Below are 13,381 nucleotides of genomic sequence, written 5' to 3'. Positions count from 1 at the left end.
TACATGCGTGTGTGTGTGTGTGCATGCATGATGTGTGTATGTGCTGCTCCTGCAGCCTGCATTCAGGGCTTGGCTTTCTCCATGAGGTTTTCCACTCAATGGAATAGACACATGTGTGTGCACATATGTGTACCTTAAAGGTACATATATTTAAAATATGTATTATTTTACGGCCCTACAGGTGTTTGGTCACTTGAGGAACATCCTGGTTGTTTTTTTTTTTAATTGTCTTTTCTTTTCCCAGTCCTGGGACTTGAACTCTGTCCCTGAACTTCTTTTGCTCAACCATTTGAACTACAGCAACACTTTGGGGTTTTTTTTCTGTTTTTTTTTTTTTTATTTGTTTGGTTAGTCCTGGCTTTGAATTCAGGGCATGAGCACTGCCCTTGGGCTTAAGGCTCAATCACTTGAACCACAGCACCACTTGCCGCTTTTTCTGTGTATGTGGTACTGAAGAATCAAACCCAGGGCTTCGTGTATGCTAGGCGAGCACTCTACCACTAAGCCACGCTCCCAGTCCCTCTTGTCATTTTGTTTAACATCTTGTTTATTATGCTTAGACTGGCTTGAATCAGTTTTCCTGTTTCAAATTCCAGTTGAGCTGGGATGACAGGTAAATGCCACAATACTCAGCGTGTATAGGTTGAGATGAAGTTCACGCCGTTTTCCCCCACACTAGTTTTGAGCTATAATTCTCCCCATCTGGGCTGCCTGGGTGAGTAGCAAGTAGCTGGAATTACAGGTTGAGATACTGTAGGAAGTTCCCACCTAATTATTTTGTGGCTGTGGTGATGGAGTTGTGTGTGTGTTGGGTGACTGTTCTATCATTGAGATCAACTGTCCCAAGCCAGGTGCTGGTGGCTTATGCCTGTCATTCCAGCTACTCAGGAGTCTGAGATCTGAAGACTGTGGTTTCAAGCCAGCCAGCGCAGGAAAAGTCTGACTCATATTTTTTTTTTCTTTTCTTGTGTCAAATCTGGATTTGAACTCAGGGCTGGGCGCTGTTCCTGAGTCTTCTTTGCTTAAGATTAGCACCTGAGGCACAACCTATTTCCAGATTTTTTGGTAGTTCACTGGCAAAGAGTCCCGAGAACTTTCTTGCTCAGGCTGGCTTTGAACTGTGATCCTCAGAGATCTGCCTCCAGCCTGGCTAGGATTACAGATGTGAGCCCACCAGTGCCTGGCCAAGTCTGTAAGACTCTTATCTCCAATGAAGCAGCAAAAAAAAACCTGGAAGTAGAGGTGTGGCTCCAGTGACAGAGCACCAACCTTGAGGGGAAAAAGTTAAATGTCTACACCCCGAGTTCAATCTCCAGTGTGTGTGTGTGTGTGTGTGTGTGTGTGTATATATATATATATATATATATATATATATATATATATATGTAGTGAGGAGGTGGGAAAGGAAGGAGGAGAGAGAGAGGAAGGTAAGAAGGAACTAAATGGAAAAGAACCTGGCACCGGTGGCTCACATCTGCAATCCCAGCTACTCTGAAGGTTGAGCGCTAAGGAGCTCAATTCGAACCCAGCCTGCTTAGGAAAGTCCATGAGACTCTTATCTCCAATCAAATACCAGAAAATGATAAGTGGAGCTGTGGGTCTGTGGGGAGCCGGAGCGGCCGCCACTAAACAACCTCTTAGTCCTCCTTATCCGGTATGTGAATGCAGAGCGTTTGCTCTTTCCTCTGAGTCTGCGCGTATGACGTCAGAGGCCTGACCAATCCCGAGCTTTAAAACGGCCCTGGCAAGTGAGCGACCAATGGCAAAAAACCCCGGGTTCCTTGATTGTATGTAAGCAGCTACATTTCCCTGCCCAGGCCCTTTTCGCTTCCTGCTCCCCCTTCAATCGAAAGGTGGTCATTCTTCCTCGCTGGTCGAGGAGCTCGCTGCAACTGGTGCCGAGACCCGGGACCTTGGGAAGACAGGACGACAAGCGAAAAGGCCGAGGAGGATTCAGAACTCGACATACGGAGAGGAGACGTCGGTAAGTATCAGCCTGATCAGCTGAGATCCCCAGATATGCTGTTTCTTTGGGTACAATTCTGGGTGCTTGCTGTTGTCCTTCCTTGCTTGCTGCTGGTGTGTTTTTGTTGCATTTGTCTGCGTTGCGGCAACTCACAGATTGTTAAGAGAGCCAGTAGGACACTGAGGAAGCACCAGGATAGTCTCTCCGAGGCAGAATCAAATGGGGAGGAAAAAGGTAGGCCAAAAAGAAAAGGGAAAGAAAATAAAAAGGGGAGACTTTATGTCAAAGAACAGAGGGTGGACGCACCCTTTCAAGATACCGGGCAGGAGGGAGATAAGGAGGACCAAGGCATAAGAACAATGGAGCCGCCCCCAGGGCGGTCTTACCCGGATCCGGGCAGGTTTCAACTTTTACAAATAAGGGAGTCTAGAGATGAGGAGCTAAACGATTCAAATGAGGAGTTAAGCAACTCAGATGAGGAAGTGACTAACAATTCAGATGAGGAACAGGACCCGAAAGAGGGAAAAGGCTTGGAGGAGGCGGTTGCTAGGTATGAGGAGGGTAGGTATGGAGTTCAGCGACCTCTTCTGGCCGGAGTGTCTAAAGGAAATAAGCAAGAGAGAGCCATGCCCTCTGCGCCCCCGCCCTATCCTGTGGCGGCGGGAAAAAGTCATTTCATAAAAGGAAGCACGTGGTCCCGCCTGGCGGCTGCGTCCCCAGTTTTTGAGAACCCAGTTACTCAGGAGAGGACCTTTGAACCAGTCTCCTATAAACAGTTAAAGGATTTGATGGAGGCAGTACGTAATTATGGAGTTGCGGCCAGTTATACCACTGCCTTGCTTAGAAGACTGACTGCTAATGCTATGACACCTAATGATTGGTATGAGGTCGCGCGGACATGCCTCAATCATAGACAGTTCCTTGACTTCAGGTCTATAGTTATGGACAGAGCTCAGGCTCAATATAGAGTAAATGTACAAGAAGGGCGGCCCGAGTGGACTGTGGACATGCTCCTAGGGCAAGGACAATGGGCTGCCGATCAGACAAATTTCCCCTGGGATGTTTATAAACAAATAAATGAGGTTTTTTACAAGTCCTGGAGGGCAATCCCAAACAAAGGCCAGGTCACTGGCAGCCTCACCAAAGTTACTCAAGCTGTCACGGAGCCATTCTCCGATTTTGTGGCCCGTGTGCTCGAAACGGCGGAGCGCGTTTTTGAAAATCTTGAAGTCTTTATGCCAGTTGTCCAACAAATTATTTTTGAGCAATGTACAAAGGAATGTCAGAGAGCTATTATGCCGGTCAAGGAAAAGGGCCTGGAAGCATGGATAAAAGCCTGCAGGGAAATAGGGGGGCCATTAACTAATGCAGGCCTGGCTGCAGCTGTACTGTCAGCCACCCGAGCGGCCAAGGACTCTAAAGGTAAAGGATGCTTCAAATGTGGCCAACTTGGACACTAAACGCCAGTGTCCCAGAACTGCTCCCCAGGGTCCTCAGGGAGTTCAAAAGATGCCAGGAACATGTCCTAGGTGCAAGAAGGGAAAACATTGGGCCAATGAATGCAGGTCAGTAAAAGATATTAATGGACAGCCCATTCCTCCTCTTGTGATTTTTCTCCCCTCTCCTAATGTGGGGATAAACCCTAGAGGCCTAAAACCAAATGCCCTATGGCAAATGGATGTTACTCATTTAGCGGAATTTGGAAAATTAAAATATTTACATGTCTCAGTGGATACCTATTCTGGTATAGTACATGCCACGCCCTTGGCAGGAGAAAAGGTTTCCCATGTAAAAGTACATTGTTTAGAAGCCTGGGCGGCCTGGGGAAAACCCCTTCACTTAAAAACTGATGATGGCCCTGCCTATACTTCTCATGGTTTCCGCGCCTTTTGTGCGCAAATGCAAGTAGCCCATACAACAGGGTTACCATACAATCCGCAAGGACAAGGAATTGTGGAAAGAACCAACAAAAAATTAAAAGAAATACTTCAAAAACAAAAGGGGGGAATTGCGGAAGGAGCATCTCCCAGGGAAAGACTTTCCCTTGCACTTTTTACTTTAAATTTTTTTAATTTTAAATAGTGATGATAAGTCAGCAGCAGATAGACATGCTGCCCAAAACCCAAAAATTATAACTGAGATGGTTAAATGGAAGGATGTTATTACAAATAATTGGTGCGGACCGGATCCCGTAGTAAGGAGATCCAGGGGAGCTGTTTGTGTTTTTCCACAGGAGCAGGAAACACCGCTTTGGGTCCCATTGCGATTGACGCGAAAGGTGGAAGGAGAACCCGAGAAAGGCACTGACGATGAAGATCATTCTCATGTTGGTGGCAATACTAGCAGATCCAGTGATGGCCCAGGAGAGGATTTTGTGGGCGCGGATGAAGACCTTTCCATTACCAATGCCCGTGACTAATGCTTGTAGGACAATGGACTGATCAGTTTGAAAATCTAACCACTCAATTAAGATCAGAAATTATGTTAGTTAGTAGGACCAGGATCACAATAACAGCAGGACAAGTTTTGGATTGGGTAAAAAATTCCCTGTCGTTTGTTAAGGAGTGGGCTGGGCTGGGAGTGTTTGTTGCAGCCTGTTGTGGGCCCTGTATTTTTTGCCTCTGGTTGCTCTGTCGCATGAGATCTCGCAATAGAAGGGATAGAGTACTAATTGCTCATGCACTCACTGCCTTGGAGCAAGGACACTCTCCCCAAAATTTGGCTTGCAGCTTTAAAAACCAACTAAAAGTGCCCTGTACTGCCTTTGCACCCTCGAGACCTTAGTCTATTGCACGAGGAATAGGAGTACAGGCAGCCAAGAGTTGTGAAATGTTGGACAAAGTACCACTCCTGACCCTAACAGGTTAGGGAGAGCATGTGCGTCAGCATATGGGTCTGCGCCCCTAGCCCATCTCCACAAAGGGGATAGAGGGCCTGGAGGGGAGGGAGCCAGAGTTGATCGCCTGGGTCACTCCTCTAGAATGGGACCTCAAGTTTTACTTTGGAGGACAGCACCTCTACTCTCTTCACAACAGGTATGTTGACTTGCTGCAACAAAACAAGAAAGGGGGAGATGTGGGGAGCCGGAGCGGCCGCCACTAAACAACCTCTTAGTCCTCCTTATCTGGTATGTGTATGCAGAGCGTTTGCTCTTTCCTCTGAGTCTGCGCGTATGACGTCAGAGGCCTGACCAATCCCGAGCTTTAAAACGGCCCTGGCAAGTGAGCGACCAATGGCAAAAAACCCCAGGTTCCTTGATTGTATGTAAGCAGCTGCATTTCCCTGCCCAGGCCCTTTTCGCTTCCTGCTCCCCCTTCAATCGAAAGGCTCTCCGATAAAGTATGATTTGAGAAGAATCCTCGAGTGGTGGTCGTTCTTCCTCGCTGGTCGAGGAGCTCGCCGCATGGGTCAAAGTGTTAGAGTTCTAGCATTGAGCAAAAAAAGCCCAGGGACAGCACGCAGAAAAATATAATAATAATAATAACAATAATAATAAGGGACCAGGAGTTTGGCCTAGTGGTAGAGTGCTTGCCTAGCATGCACAAAGACCTGGGTTGATTCCTCCATACCATATACTTAGAAAAAAGCTGGAAGTGGTGCTGTGGCTCAAGTGATAGAGCGCTAGCCTTGAGAAAGCCCAAGAACAGTGCCCAGGCCCTGAGTCTGAGCAGAGGAAGAAGAGGAGGAGGAGGAGAAAACATAGGGCAAGGAGCCTAGCCTAGTGTTAGAATGTTTGCATAGCATGAATGAAGAAGCCCAGGTTTCGATTCCTCAGTACCATGTACTCAGAAAAAGCCAGAAGTAGAGCTGTAGCTTGAGTGATAGAGCGCTAGCCTTGAGGCATAAAGCGCCCAAGGACAGTGCCCAGGCCCTAAGTTCAAGCCCCAGGATTGGCAAAAAAAAAAAAAAAGTAAAAAACTTTATAGCAAACATTGTTTATTTGTTTACTTATTTATTTTGCCAGTCCCAAAGTTGGAACTCGGGGTCTGAGTACTGTCCTTGGGCTTTCTCAAGGCTCGCACTCCAGCACTGGAGCCACAGCACCACTTCTGGCTTTTTCTGAGTATGTGGTACGGAGGACTCAAACTTTATTTTTATTTATTTATTTATTTATTTTTATTGTAATTAGTAAAAGGGTTACATGATATTTGCCAGATAGAAGGTGCATTAATTCACATACATTGATACCCTTTCACATGTCTTGGTACCCATTTCCCTCCCCCCACCCCCCCCATCAAACCTTATTTTTATAAATGTTTTTCTTTTGTGTGTGTGGTGCTGGAGATTGAAGCATCAGGGCTTCACACTGCAAACAGGCTTCCTGGAAACAAAATATTCGAAGGGTTTCTTTTAAAAGCAAGAACAGAACAGCCTGTCAGTAGCTCCATTCAACACTGCAATAAAGGTCCTGCCAGCATAAGAAAAGGAAATTAAAGGCTTAGCATTGGAAAAGAAAAAAAAGGAAACTTCCATCTTTTTGCTGAAGATGTGATTGCTTTTGGAGAAAATTCAAAGTGTCTATAGAAAAAAGAAATTAGATAGCCGCAAAAAAAAAAAGCATTGTGAAAATTCAGTCTTGAAAAAGGAATGTTAACCATGACCGAAAAATCAGAATAAGATCTAGGAGTAAATAAAGCAGAATGTGCATTACAGAATCTGTAATGCAAACAAATATTATATTTCACTGAAAGACATTGAGGAGGATTTAAATCAAAACAAAGCTATCTCAAATCCATAAGAAGTACCTACATCAAAAAAAAAAGGTATCCAAGGGGCTGGGAATGTGGCTCAGGGGTGGAGGACTGGCCAGGCATGCAGGAAGCCCTGGGTTCAATACCTCTATACCACATACACAGAAAAGGCCAGAAGTGGCAGGGTGGCTTAGGTGGTGGAGCGCTAGCCTTGATTAAAAAAGTTCAGGGCCGGGAGTTTGGCCTAGTGGTGGAGTGCCTGCCTAGCATGCATGGAGACCCGGGTTCGATTCCTCGGTAGCACATAGAAAAAAGCCGGAAGTGGTGCTGAGGCTCAAGGGGTAGAGCTCTAGACTTGAGAAAGTCCAAGGACAGTGCTCAGGCCCTGAGTTCGAGTCCCAGCACTGACACACGCAGAATGGATCTCACACAGAATGGATCTGACACATGCAGAAAGATCTCACGATCTTCCTGCCGGGGTTTGGCTTTGAACCGCGAGCCTCCGCCTGCTGGGAGGGAGGCGGGGGTGGCGGGGGACAGGGGGGGTGAAGGGGGTGCGGCGCCCAGCGCCTTCTCCACCGGGAACACCCGAGCTGGGCCCCCGCCTCTGGTGAGTGCTCGCGGTGGCCGTGGCGCTGGGGACGCGGCACCCCTGCGCCCCGCGGAGTGGGGACCGGCCCGCACCCCCCGCCGGGGCCTAGCAGGGCTCCGGACAGGGTTAGACCTGTCCGACCCAGAGATAGAGGGGCCGGGCCGGCGTCCAGACTCCGGCCGAGCGGGGCAGAGCGCACCCCGAGCCGAGCGCATCCCGAGCCGAGCGGGGCCGAGCCGAGCGCACCCCGAGCCGAGCGGGCCGAGCCGAGCAGGGCCGGGCCGAGCTCATCCCGAGCCGAGCGGGTCCGGGCCGAGCGCATCCCGAGCCGAGCGGGGCCGGGCCGAGCGCATCCCGAGCCGAGCGGGGCCGGGCCGAGCGCATCCCGAGCCGAGCGGGGCCGAGCCGAGCGCATCCCGAGCCGAGCGGGGCCGAGCCGAGCGCATCCCGAGCCGAGCGGGGCCGAGCCGAGCGCATCCCGAGCCGAGCGGGGCCGGGCCGAGCGCATCCCGAGCCGAGCGCATCCCGAGCCGAGCGGGGCCGGGCCGAGCGCATCCCGAGCCGAGCGCTGCGTCTCCCGCCGCCGCCGCCGCTCCGGGCGCCCGCCCCCCTCGGCCCCGGCTGCTGCGCGAACCTCCCGACCATGCCCCGCCACCCGCCCGCCTGCGCTCAGCCCCGGCCCCCCGCCAGCCCGAGCGCCCGCGGAGCCCGCGCCGCCGCGCAGGTGAGCCGGGGGGAGGGGGGGCCCGACCCGCGACCGCCGCCGAGGGCAGGCGGGGAGGGAGGGAGGGAGGGCTCGGCTCCGCGCCCCTCCCCTCGCCGTGCCCCCGTCTCTCCCGAGCCCGTTCTCCCTGCGCCCCCGCTCCTCACCTCTCTCCTCCCGCCGTGGCCCTCCGTCCCCGGCCCCCGGCTGGTGCGGCACCGGCCCTCCCCCCCTCCCCCCGCCTCCCGGCGCCATCGAGGACCCCTTCCTCCCGGGCTCCGCGCGTGGATCGCGGGGGGGCCCCTCGGCGGCGCCCAACAGGTCGGTGGGGCGCGGGGAGGAGGGGCGGGCGGAGGCTCCCGCAGGGGCGACGCCGGGGCGGGGACCCCGATGTCCCTTCTGCGCCCCACCGGGCCCCTCTTCCATTTCCCTCCCCAGCTCCGTCCCCGAGGAACCCTAAACGGGGGGCCGAGCGCATTCCCGACTCCCCATCCTTTCCCGTCCCTCCGGGCCGCGCCGCCCGCCCCGGCCTCCTTCCTCCTTCCTCCAGCCTCGGCCTCCTCCGCCTCTCCTGACCCCTGGGCAGGGTGGCTCACGTCCCGGGCCTTTTCCTCCTGGGCAGGCTCCTCCCTTCCTCCACCTCCACCCCTGCCTCCCCCCTCCCCATCGCCCACCGCCCTAAGATGGACTTCCCCCTCCCTGTGTTGTCTTCTGGGAGGAGTTGAGGCTTCGGATGGGAAGGACCTTGGGGATGCGCTCCTCCCTCATCTGGGGTGGGGGAGCCCGGCCCCCCCTTATCCACCACCCTGAGCTCTTGACCACCTTTCAGCCAAGACCAGGAGGGCTCCCCAGAAGACGGCACGGGCGTGGAGGGGATTGGACCGGGAAAGCACTCCGGTTTCCCGCCCACCCGCCTCCCCCGTCCCTCCATCTCCCCTCCCTGCAGGCTCCCGGGGCCCCAGAAACACCCCGTCCCCGCCCCGGCTCCCCGCCCTCCCCCGCCCCCGGGCTCCCTCCCCAGCCTTAAGGTGCTCCAGGAATCACAAGGTTCTTGCCTCTAATTTAAGATCCAGGGAAAAAAAAAAAAAAAGCCTGGCGCGCAGGCTCGCTCGCGCCATAAGGTAGAAGAGGCAGGGAAGGAGGCCCGGGAAGCCAAGGGGTGGGGAGGTCATAAGGGGGAACCCCCCCCACACCCAGGAGGCGGTAGGTGGGGCTGGGAGGGGGGGAGAGCCCAGGAAGGGAATTTACAAGGATGCTGAGAGAGTGGGGCGGGGAGATGGAGGCAAGGCGGTGGATGGATAGATGGGGGGGTGTATGTGGTGACCCCCTTTTCTTCCCACGCCCCCCCCCCCAGTAAAGGCTGAGAATCTGGGTCACAGCTGAGAAAAAGACTTCAGACATGAAATGCAGAATGTGGTAAGTCTGGCCCAGATTGGGGGGCGAGGGGGGGGCCTTTCCGTTAGGAGGGGAGGACAGGAGGGCCGGGAGTGGGGGCTCTGCTGCCAGCCTGGCTGCCGTGGGCCTGGGTCTCTCACCTGCCTTCTTCTCCCTTCTTGTAGGCCTGCTCTGCTTCTGTCTCCCCTCCTCCCTCTCTGGCCACTGCTGCTGCTGCCTCTCCCACGGCCTGCTCAGGGCTCTGCCTCCTCCTCCTCCTCCTCCTCCTCTGCTTCCTCCTCCCCTCGAACCCCACCGGCCCCAGCTCGCCCCCCCTGTGCCCGGGGCGGGCCCTCGGCCCCCCGACACGTGTGCCTGTGGGAGCGGGCACCTCCACCCAGCCGATCCCCCCGGGTCCCGCGATCGCGGCGGCAGATCCTGCCGGGCACTGCGCCCCCCGCCACCCCCTCGGGCTTTGAGGAGGGGCCCCCCTCCTCCCAGTACCCCTGGGCCATTGTGTGGGGGCCGACTGTGTCTCGAGAGGATGGGGGAGACCCTAACTCTGTCAACCCTGGATTTCTACCCCTGGACTATGGTTTCGTAGCCCCCCACGGGCTCGCCACCCCGCATCCGAACGCAGACTCCATGCGGGACGACGGGGACGGATTGATTCTGGGCGAGACGCCCGCCACGCTGAGGCCCTTCCTGTTCGGGGGGCGTGGCGAAGGTGAGGGGGCGGGGCCCGGGGCTGGGTGGGCGGGGCCGGTGGGCCCTGGGGCTGGTAGCTGGACCACAGGCCTTGTTGGGGAGTGTCAGGCCTCCAGGAGTGGGGGGGGCACTGGGGACAGGTGTGTACACACTTAGTGCACTGTGGTGACAGATTTGGAGAAATTCATTTAGGCAAGTGGCGGAAAAAGAGCTTGAAAAGAAAAAAATGAGAGAGGGCTGGGAATGGGGCCTAGTGGTAGAGTGCTTACCTAGCATGCATGAAGTCCTGGGTTCCGTCGCTCAGAAAAGCCACAAGTGGCGCTGCGGCTCAAGTGGTAGAGTGCTAGCCTTGAGTAGAAGAAACCCAGGGACAGCGCTGCCCAGGCCCTGAGTTCAAGCCCCAAAACTGGCTTTAAAAAAAAAAAAAAAAAAAAGGAAAGAAAATAGGTGTCAGGGCACTGGTGTCTCATGCCTGTTATCCTGTTCAGGAAGCTAAGATTTGAGGGCGGTAGTTCAAAGCCAGCCCAGGTGGGAAAAGTCCTTGACATTCTTATTTCCAGTGAGCCACACCAAAAAGCTGGAGGGGGGAGGCGTGGCTCAAGTGGTAGAGTGCCACCTTTGAGGCGGGGAGGAAATCCAGGAAGAGCCCCAGCACCCTGTGCTCACAGGACAGTGCTCAGCTCAACCACAGCCGACTGAACCTGTGTCTCCTCCTGTCAGGTGTGGATCCACAGCTCTATGTCACCATCACCATCTCCATCATCATCGTTCTAGTAGCTACCGGCATTATATTCAAATTCTGGTAAGCCGTGGGCAGGCAGCTGCCGGCGGATGGGAACTCAGATGTGTTTTTGTTTCTGTGCCAGTTTTGGGGCATAAACTGGAGGCACTGTTCTTTAGCTCCCCCCGCCCCAAGGCTGACACGCTTATTTCAGCTGCATGCAGTCTACTGCTGCCTTTTTTTGGGGGTGGGGGACCTGCTTTGGTCTGGCCTTGAAGTTCAATCCTCCCATCTCAGCCTCCCCAGGAGCTCATTACAGGTGTGAGCACTGGTGCTTGGCAAGGAATGGAGTGTTTGGAAATTAGAGCTTGGTGTGGGAAGGGAGGGAGAGGGTGATGGTCTGGTGAAGGCTGAGCCAGTCTAGATCAGACCTTAGGCAGGACTGTGAGAATCAGTGTGGATTTTTTTTTCCTGAAGAGCCCCACTCAGTCGTGGAGCTTGAACTCAAGGCCTGGTCACTGTCGGTGAGCTTTTTTGCTCAAGACTAGCACTCTACCACTGTGAGCGCCACAGCTCCAATTACTGTTTTTCTGGTGGTTCATTGGAGATAAAAGTCTCCCTTTCCTGTCTGGTCTGGCTTGGAACTGCGACCCTCAGATCTCAGTCTCCTGAGGAGCTGGGGTGACAGGCGTGAGGCATCAGCGCCGGGCCTGTGAGTTCTCTTCAGTGTGCAGGGAAGGGTTTTTGCAGGGCACCTTCGCAGGGAGAGTGGATGGGAGCTGCTGGGAGGATGAAGAGAATCTAGAGCTTTCTTTACACAGACACATATCCTTAGGGATGGGTCACAAGTTCCTTCACACTTGAGAGAACCCTGGGAGTCATGTGTTGGGGTTGATGTGGAACCGGAAGTCACTTCAGAGGGGGCCTGAGGGGAGTGGGGGGGAGGCCGGATGGGAGAAGAGTTTGGGGGGCAGATGGAGTGGGTAGAAGAGGGGGCTGCAGAGGTTCCCTACCTCCAGGGAGCTGTCAGGTCTGCAGAGGGCCGGGGAGGATTTGGGGGGGGGTGCTGAGTGCATGACACCCCCTCCCCCCATGTGCCCTGCCAGCTGGGATCTCAGCCAGAAGCGGCGCAGGCCCTCGGGGCAGCAAGGGTCCCTGAGGCAGGAGGAGAGCCAGCAGCCTCTCACCGACTTGTCGCCTGCTGGTGTCACTGTGTTGGGGGCCTTTGGGGACTCACCTACTCCCACCCCTGACCATGAAGAGCCCCGAGGGGGACCCCGGCCTGGGATGCCCCAGCCCAAGGGGGTTCCAGCCTTCCAGTTGAACCGGTGAGGCAGGGGCCACGGGTCGGGAGTGTTTCTCTGGGTGGGAGGGGTGCCTGAACCCCCCAAAGCCCTCATTCCTCCTGGGGGGGGTGGGCCAGCCCCCCTTGCTTCTCCTGGTCACTCCACCTTCCTGTGCTCAGTCTCCCTGGCTGTCTTGATGTCCCTGCTCGACTCTGGCTTGGCCCCTGGGTTCCTGACTGCATCCTTTACTCTTCCTCTCAGGATCCCCCTGGTGAATCTGTGACGCTCCCCCCTCTCAGTGTTGGGGTGCTGCCAAGCAGGAGGTCAAGGGGCTCGGTGTAGCTGCCATCCCAACTGAGCTGGGGGAAACAGAGCCATGGGGGTGGGGGCTCCTGGTTCCTGCCCCTGGCACAGCACCCCCGAACACTCACAGGCCTCGATCCTTGCCCTCTCATGACGAGGGGTTCTGACACACTTGTGACTTTGGGTCCCCCCTTTGCACACTCACATAAGAGCCTCTGACATGCACCCCAGCCTCATGGGCTCTACTCCTCATCCTGTTCTCTGTGTGTGTGTGTGTGTGTGTGTGTGTGTGCGCGTGTGTGCATGTGTGCATGTGTGCGCTCCCCCCCACACCCCATTTTCTTCTTGTTTCTTCACGCTCCACTCTGGCTGCCCGTGTTTTCAGCACCCCTCACGTGTCAAGTGCTTGGTTTTGGTGTGGCGTGGCCTCTGCTCAGTCTGCCTCATCCATACCCACTCGTCTCGTGTCTGTGGCCTCTGCATGCTGCCCCCAGAGGTGGGTGGGAGGTCGGCTGGGGCCCCTCGTGCCCTTCTCTGTCCTGGACAACCCCCAACCCATTTCATGCCCTGGCTCCTTCCACCCACCTCCAGGGCGCTGGCATTGGCCAGAGGGCAGGGCCATGGAAGAATGGGGGTGTTTCATCCCCCCCCCATGACTCGCGTTCTGGTGTCTGAGAGAGGTGGGTTTGGGGGGGAGTCGAGTGCTGCACTCCATGACAGAGACGCCACGTGTCCTCCCCCCTCCCTTGCTCCCAAGTCCCCTTTGTCTTGTGTGTCCTGGCTGTCTGTCTGTGTGTGTGTGTGTCCCTGTGTCTTCCCCACGCCTGAGCGGGGCCGCCACTTCCCAGCTTCCCTGTAGGGCCTCCCTAGCTCCGGCTAGGCTGCTAGGGATTAGAGCTGGTTCAAGGCCATCAGGAACTCTGCCTCCACCACGTCTCCCCCTTTCCCTCAGGTCCCCCCTCCTTCCTCCTTTCCCCCCATCAGGTTCTCCCTGCTCTCCGCCCTTCCCCCCACCCCCCCTCTTCCTGTCACCTGGC

At 55.2% G+C, this 13,381-nt stretch overlaps 1 protein-coding gene across 3 annotated transcripts; it reads left to right on the top strand.

Annotated features, from left to right (window-relative positions):
* The first annotated feature begins 7,636 nt into the window (after positions 1-7,636).
* On the top strand, positions 7,637-12,640 carry Pianp (PILR alpha associated neural protein). Of its 3 annotated transcripts, none has more exons than XM_090325086.1 (6): positions 7,637-7,973; positions 9,307-9,368; positions 9,512-10,053; positions 10,755-10,836; positions 11,862-12,083; positions 12,303-12,640. In XM_090325086.1, exons 2-6 carry the CDS (start codon positions 9,352-9,354, stop codon positions 12,322-12,324), a joined length of 885 nt encoding a protein of 294 aa, XP_090181212.1. In that variant the 5' UTR covers positions 7,637-7,973; positions 9,307-9,351; the 3' UTR covers positions 12,325-12,640. The 3 variants fall into 3 exon arrangements, with proteins under 3 accessions (XP_090181212.1, XP_090181214.1, XP_090181213.1); XM_090325088.1 differs by lacking the exon at positions 7,637-7,973 and adding an exon at positions 8,188-8,273; XM_090325087.1 differs by lacking the exon at positions 7,637-7,973 and adding an exon at positions 8,937-9,073.
* The last annotated feature ends 741 nt before the right edge of the window (positions 12,641-13,381 follow it).

This window comes from Megascapheus bottae, chromosome 37 (assembly GCF_031878675.1).
Source record: "Megascapheus bottae isolate mThoBot1 chromosome 37, mThoBot2.hap1, whole genome shotgun sequence".
Taxonomy (NCBI): Eukaryota; Metazoa; Chordata; class Mammalia; order Rodentia; family Geomyidae; genus Megascapheus; species Megascapheus bottae.
Note: the sequence above shows the minus strand (reverse complement) of the source record. Positions and strands in the feature narration are given on the sequence as shown.

Excerpts from the sequence above, each read along its gene's own strand:
- Pianp (XM_090325086.1), top strand. Across the intron at positions 10,054-10,754 it reads GTTCGGGGGGCGTGGCGAAG|GTGTGGATCCACAGCTCTAT; the intron begins GTGAGGGGGCGG and ends TCCTCCTGTCAG. Across the intron at positions 12,084-12,302 it reads CCAGCCTTCCAGTTGAACCG|GATCCCCCTGGTGAATCTGT; the intron begins GTGAGGCAGGGG and ends TCTTCCTCTCAG.